This window comes from Sus scrofa, chromosome 2 (assembly GCF_000003025.6).
Source record: "Sus scrofa isolate TJ Tabasco breed Duroc chromosome 2, Sscrofa11.1, whole genome shotgun sequence".
NCBI lineage: Eukaryota > Metazoa > Chordata > Mammalia > Artiodactyla > Suidae > Sus > Sus scrofa.
The window spans coordinates 78,931,102-78,938,600 of record NC_010444.4 but is presented as its reverse complement, the minus strand read 5'-3'; the positions used below and the strand labels follow the sequence as shown (position 1 = coordinate 78,938,600).

Sequence of the window (7,499 nt, the reverse complement as noted above, 5' to 3'; positions counted from 1 at the left end):
TGTCTGCCACCTACACCACGGCTCAGGGCAACACTAGATCCTTAACCTACTGAGTGAGGCCAGGGATGGAACCCGAAACCTCATGGTTCCTAATCGGATTCATTAACCACTGAGTCACAACAGGAACTCCCTTTTCTCTATTCTAAAACTATTTGTTTGAAGTGCTCTGGCCAAAGCAATATTTCCTAAACTTTAGGCAATTTTGATCACCTCTATGGGTTCTGCTATTTCCCCATACTACATAGTTTTTACATGTTTCAATGTAAAGCAATTTCCTCCTTTAAAAAATTTTTTTTTTTTTTTTTTTTTTTTTGTCTTTTTAGGCCCATACCCAGGACATATGGAGGTTCCCAGGCTAGGGGTTTAATTGGAGCTGTAGCCGCCAGCCTACACCACAGCCACAGCAACATGGGATCGGCGTTGGGTCTACAACTTACACCACATCTCACGGCAATGCCGGCTCCCTAACCCACTGAGTGAGGCCAGGGATCGAACCTGTGTCCTCATGAATGCTAATCAGGTTTGTTAACTGCTGCGCCATGACGGGAACTCCTAAAAATTTTTTTTATTGTGGTAAAACTTACACAACAAAACTATCTTGGAGCTCCTGCTGTGGTGCAGCAGGTTAAGGATCTGAGGTGCCACAGCTGTGGCACAGGTCACAGCTGCAGCTCTGATTGAATCCCTGGCTTAGGGAACTTCCGTATGCTGTAGATGTGGCCAAAAAAAACCCCCAAACTATCTTAAAGTGTACAATTCAGTGGCTTCTAGAATATTCACAATGTTGAGCAATTATTACCACTACAGCTTCAAAACATTTGAACCCAAGAGGAAACCCTGGTCCTGTTAAGTAGTCACTTCCTCCTCACTACTCCCCCCAGTTCCTGGTAACCAGCAATCTGCTTTCTGTCTCTGTGGATTCCCCTACTCTGGATATTTTATATAAACAAAATCATACAATATGTAGTGGTTTGCATCTTGCTGCTGCTGCTTCTTCTTCTTTTTTTTTTTTTTTTTTTTTTTTTGTCTTTTTTGGGCCACACCCAAGGCATAAGGAGGTTATCAGGCTAGGGGTTGAATCAAGCTACAGCTGCCGGCCTACACCACAGCCACAGCAATGCTGAATCGGAGCTGAATCTGTGACCAACACCACAGCTCAGGGCAACGCTGGATCCTTAACCCATTGAGCAAGGCCAGGAATCAAACTCTCGCTGTCATCGATGCTAGTCAGGTTTGTTAACCACTGAGCCACAACAGGAACTCCCTTCTTTTAACTGACTGTAATTTCTCCATCAGTGCCTTCTTTTATGTTTTTTCCCCCAGGGTATATTTTTTATTTTCTCAGTTATTCTAAAAGGAAATTTTATTTCACCATTACAACTATTTAAATATTTTAATCCACGTTAACATAAGTACAGATTTTTATTTATTTATTTATTTATTGCTTATTTTAGGGTTGCACCCATGGTTCCCAGGCTAGGGGTTAAATTGGAGCTACAGCTGCCAGGCTACGCCACAGCCACAGCCACAGCAAGCCAAGGATCCAAGCCGCATCTTCAACCTACCACAGCTCACCACAACGCCAGATCCTTAACCCACTGAGAGAGGCCAGGGATTGAACCCACAACCTCATGTTCCTAGTTGGATTCGTTTCTGCTGTGCCACGACGGGAACTCCAGTACAGAATTATTAATAATACAAAAGATCCAGGAGATCTAAATCAAACCTATAGAAGGAAAGGAGTGAAGCTGACAACTGTCAGCCACAATTCAGACACCTGTTGCTGGGCAGAAGGATGGTCCAGGAAGGCTAAGAGTTCTGGGTTTTTCAGGATATCTGGATTTTTTTTTTTTCTTTTTAGGACTGCACCCTAAAAAACATACAGGATGGCATATGGAAGCTCCCAGGCTAGGTGTGGAATGGGAGCTGGAGCTGCTGGCCTAAGCCACAGACAGCCAAGATCCAAGAGATGTCTGCCACTTACGCTGCAGCTCCAGGTAACGCCTCATGGATCCTTACCCCAATGAGCAAGGCCAGGGATCAATGGGGTTAAGTTGGGTTCTTAACCTGCTGAGCCACAATAGGAACTCTCAGAAATCTGGATTTTTAATGTGAAATCTCCACATTCTTAAATGTTGGGAACTGGTTCAAGATTGTAAAATAAATGGGCTGAGCAAATCCTATCTATGCAGAGGATTGATTAGACTTGGAAAGTGCTTGTTTGTACCTGGGTAGGACAAACCCATAATTCTAGAGAGAAAAAAGAAGCATGAAACCAAAAAGCCACTCGCCAAAAACCGCATGGCCAGGAGGGGGAGGCAGAGCCCAAAGTCTCGAGAAAGCTTTCGGGGGTTGGCTGGGGGAAACAGCTTCCAGGTTGTAAAACACACTTCTATTCTGGACTCCGGCTTAAACCCCTCCCGCCGCAAGGACGGAAGGGCCAAGTGCAAGGTCCCCGACCCCGCCCGTCCAACAGCACCCTCCATCCCTGGAGCCAGGGTTTCCTTGACACCCGGATTTTGCCGCCTCTTTCCCTCCGCCCCTCCGTCCGCCGTCCCTTGGGTAAAGAAAAATACTGCTTCCACTGCCTTTCATCACCTGCCATCCCCCCCACCCACCCCCAAGCTCTGCCTGCTGAAAGCCTGGCTTCCACTCCGCGTTCCCAGGGGACCGCAAACTGATCTTCCTCCAGGGCCTTATCGAACTCTCCTGAGACAGGCTGCTGGTTGAGCCACCCGTCCACACCAGTTCATGAGCGATGGTTTCTGCAGGCAGGCAACTCGCGCCACGCCCGCTGCGAGCCCAATCCAGGCCGGGCCTGCACCCTGTACGCGCCCAGGCCTGCGGCAAGGAGCAAGACGCCCATGCGCCCCATGGGCTTTATTGCGTCACCGCGACCCCGGAGCGCGCGGCTCGATCATGAGCACGCCGCCTGAACCTTCACGCTTGCGCATCTTCCTTTGCCAGGCGCGCGCCCCAGTCGCCGGGCTGGTCTCGTTATCCAGCTGCTTCTCCAGCAGGTGCATGCGCGCGGTGGTTTCGGTTAGCATGTCCATGAGCAGTTCCTGCTGCAATTTGAGGTAGTTGTTCTCCTCCAGCAGCACCTGGTTCTTGACCCGCTGCACCTTCCAGCCAGAGATGATCTGCGAGGGCGGCGGCGGCCGCGATCGTATCGGCTGGCCCTCGATCGTCCACCGACCGCGGCGGAACACGAAGGCCTCGTCGTTGAGGCGCGTGCGCGGCGCGCCGTAGCTTAGGCCCAGCTCGGCCTGGCGCGTCTGGTGGTCCATCAAGTAGAAGGTGGACATGGAGGAGATGCGGCGCAGCGGCGGGCGCCGCGGCGAGAAGCGCCGTGAGAAGTGGTCCGCCCAGAACTGCCGCAACTGCGCCCACAGGCGGCTGGTGTGGCCCGAAGCCGAGCACCCGAAGACCTCCAGGGCGAGTGCAGAATGGTCCTCGTCGGGCGCGCGGATGCCTGGAGCGGAGCCGCTGAGGACGCGGACGATCCGGGCTGCGCCCTTGCCTCTGGAGCCCCGATGTCCAGAATGATGAAGGCGAACCAGGGCCACTGCTAGGGAGCAAGAGTCCGGGTGAGCAGCCTGCTCCAACAGGCTGCCCCTCAAACCCGGAGGCCCTTAGGGTGGGAGTAACCAACTGCTGGCCACTGAGGAGTCCATCCCTGAAACTACCTTCCCCAAAAAACACTCTGTGTCAGGCCTTGAGGATAGATAGGCAGATGTAGGACCAGAGTTCTGGAGTCTGAGTGGTTGGTGGCTGCTGAAAGGGGTTATGGGCCAGGAAGGGGGGAATGATAGCAGAAACAAATACGTACTTAAAAGAGGTGCGGGAATTTGACAGGCAGAGTCCCTAGGCAGATCAAAGAGGTAGACATGGCTAGCACCTTGCGCATGTGAGGAAGAGCTTGAGGTCCAGTTGGTGCAGGGTATTCAGCTGGGAATAGCAGAAGAGGAAGCTGGAAAGGGACACCAGGACACTATGTGAAGGTGCCCTACTGGAGGCTTAAAAGTTTAGACTTCCTTCTGTGGCGTAGAGGGTGCTACTGAAAGATTTTGCACAGCCAGGACTAGATCTATATTCTGAAAAGTGTCTGGTGGGACATCTAGCATATCCAACAGCATTACTGCCCTCAGTTATTCAGTCATTTTACAACCTTGCACTGGCACGTGCTCTGCGCCTGGCCCTGATCTGGGCAGAGGGTCCCAGTAAGCCTGTGCCTGCCCTCCAGATGCAGCTTGGAAAGCCAGATGTGTGTAAGCAGATCAGAGTCCCGTGCGGCCATCCTGGGGGCATATGTCATGGGCTACGTCCTATGCTTAGAGCTTGAACTAACAGGGGTTGTGCAGACCAGACATGACTTTTGTCCCAAGCAGACTACATGCTCAAGAAATCCAAAGTCCAGATAACAGATATGTCCCATTCTCCCTCTCTCCTGTACTGATTCTGTTGTGTGTGAAAGAAGACTATGTTTTCTTTTAAATTCCTCTTCTCACCGAGAGCAAAAAAGGAAGAGAACCCTCTGTCACGCCTTCATCAATTCAACACACGCTTATTCCTCACACTTAGCTGGGCAGGACTATCCCCTAGATCTGGCTCAGGGGCACATCTCTGAAAGACCACCCTTGAGGTTGCATCTTTCCAGAGGACCCTTCCCCAATAATCCTTGCATGTGGTGTCTCACCTGGAGGATGTGTTGGAGATGCTGAGCTGCTGTCCCAGGCTTGGCTCCATCTCTGAACCACTCAGTTGCTGTCTACCAGCTGTGACTCACAATGCTTCTGGGCCAGATCAGCTAAGCTATAAAATAGACCCCTAGGCCCCCCTCTTTATGCATTCAGCACACTTACTGAATGCCTACCGTGTACCAGGCACTGTTTGGGGGAGGTGATGAAGAGATTCCCTCATCGAGCTATCATTCTTGGAAGGAGAAGGTCAGAATCAGAATCTGAGATAGGAATTTATTCTAGGGGAGTGAACAATACAGTCCCTTGAAGCTAACCAAGGCTGTCATGGGTCAGATTTCCTAGAAGCGGAGCCTAGGATGAGAATTTATTTTATTTTATTTTATTTTATTTTTTGCTTTTTAGGGCCACACCTGTGGCTTACGGAAGTGCCCAGGCTAGGGGTCGATCAGAGCTGCAGCTGCTGGCCAACGCCACAGCCACAGCAACAGGGGATCCAAGCCCCGTCTGTGACCTACACCACAGTTCTGGGCAACTCTGATTGCCGACCCACTGAGCAAGGCCAGAGATCAAACCCGCATCCTCATGGATAGTAGTCGGATTGATTCCACTGTACCACAATGGGAACTCCCTAAGATGAGGATTTTTGAAGGATTTACTTGGATGTGTTCTGGGGAGAAGAAGGGAAGGAGGACAGGGCATGGAAAAAAGCAAAACCTAACCAAGAATGTGGCCGTGGATTCTGGTTCGATCCCTGGCCTCGCTCAGTGGGTTAAGGATCCTGTGTTGCTGTGAGCTGTGGTGTAGGTGGCAGACCTGACTCAGATCCCACGTTTCTGTGGCTGTGGCTTAGGCCAGTGGCTGCAACTCTGATTGGACCCCTATAGCCTGGGAACCTCCATATGCCAAGGGTGGGACCCTAAAAAGAAAAAATAAACAACAAAACCTAGGAGTATAATGGCTGGATCATATGTTGGTGTGTTTACCTTTTTTTTTTTTTTGTCCGAGCTGCGTCTGCAACCTACACCACAGCTCATGGCAACGCCAGATCCTTAACCCACTGAGCAAGGGCAGGGACCGAACCCACAACCTCATGGTTCCTAGTTGAATTCGTTGACCACTGCGCCACGACAGGAACTCCGGTGTGTTTACCTTTTTATGGTGCTGCCAAGCTTTTTTCAAAATGGTTGTACCACAGCCCCACCAGCAGTGAAAGAGTTTCTATTCCTGTTTCCTCCACATACTTGCCAATACTTAGTATGTTCACCCTTTTTGGTTCTAGTCATTCTAGGGAGTGTATCTAAATTGCGGTTTTAATTTCATTCCTCTATTGGCTAATGATGTTGAGTGTCTTTTCATGTGCTCATTTGTTATCCTCACTGCTGAAGTTGTTCATGTCTTCTGCCCTTTTTTAAAAAAACTGGATTTTTTTTTAGTATAAAGACTTATTTAATGGTAGATAAAAATCATTTGTCAGATATGTTTTGCAAAAATTTTTTCCACTGTCTGTGGCTTGCCTATTAAAGCAAAAGTGTTTAATTTTAATAAAGTCCGGTTTGTCAATTTTTCCTTTTTTTTTTTTTAGGGCCACACCCAGGGCACATGGAAGTTCCCAGGCTAGGGGTCTAATTGGAGCTGTAGCCACTGGCCTACCCCACAGCCACAGCAACTTTGGATCCAAGCCGCATCTGCGGCCTATACCACAGCTCATGGCAATGCTGGATCCTTAACCCACTAAGCAGGGCCAGGGATTGAACCCGCATCCTCACGGATACTAGTCAGGTTCATTACCGATGAGCCATGAAAGGAACTCCTATCAATTTTTACTTTTGAAGGTCATGCTTTTTAGTGTTGTATTTAGGAATGCTTTGCCAACTAGAAGTTTCATGGTTTTAGCTTTACATTTTGTGCTCCATTTTGAGTTAATTTTTGTTAGATGGTTTGCTTTGTTTTGTTTTGTTTTTCAGCCTGAAGGCCTGCCTTTGGTGTTTCCTATAAGACAGTTCTGCTAGTAATGAAGTCTCTCACTCTTTGTTCATCTGGGAATTTTTCTTTCTCTCTTTCTCTCCTACCTTCCTTCCTTCATCTGTCTTTTTAGGGCCACACCCATAGCATATGGAAGTTCCCAGGCTAGAGGTCAAATCAGAGCTGCAGCTGCCAGCCTATGCCACAGCCAAAGCAACACCAGATCCCAGCCGCAGCTCACGGCATCACCAGATCCTTAACCCACTGAGGTGAGGCCAGGGATTGAACCCGAAACCTCATGAATACCAGTCAGGTTTGTTAACCACTGAGCCATGATGGGAACGCCAATACTGTTTTCATGTGGATGTCAGGTTGATCCAGCACCATTTATAGAAGTCTAGCCCTTCCCTATGATTTGGAGTTGTGCCTTTGCTGTTCATCATGTGACTGTGTATAACTGTTTCTGGGCCCTCTATTCACTTCCTTTTTTTTTTTTTTTTTTTTGTCTTTTTGCCTTTTCTTGAGCTGCTCCTGTGGCATATGGAGGTTCCCAGGCTAGGGGTCTAATCGGAGCTGTAGCCACCAGCCTACACCAGAGCCACAGCAATGCAGGATCCGAGCCACGTCTGCGACCTACACCACAGCTCACGGCAACGCCAGATCCTTAACCCGCTGAACAAGGCCAGGGATTGAACCCACAACTTCACCGTTTCTAGTCGGATTCGTTATCCACTGTGCCACGACGGGAACTCTGCATTGGTCTTTTTTAAAAAAGTTTTTTATTATAGTTGATTTACGATGCACTGGTCTTTTTATTCTTGCACCAATACTATA

The 7,499-nt window shown here is 49.1% G+C and overlaps 1 protein-coding gene across 1 annotated transcript; it reads right to left on the bottom strand.

Annotated features, from left to right (window-relative positions):
* CBY3 (chibby family member 3) lies at window positions 2,590-4,749 on the bottom strand. Its single transcript, XM_021085148.1, is given in 4 exon segments — window positions 2,590-3,488; window positions 3,490-3,706; window positions 3,902-3,973; window positions 4,700-4,749. Coding segments are annotated over 4 exon segments (939 nt in total). The 3' UTR covers window positions 2,590-2,888.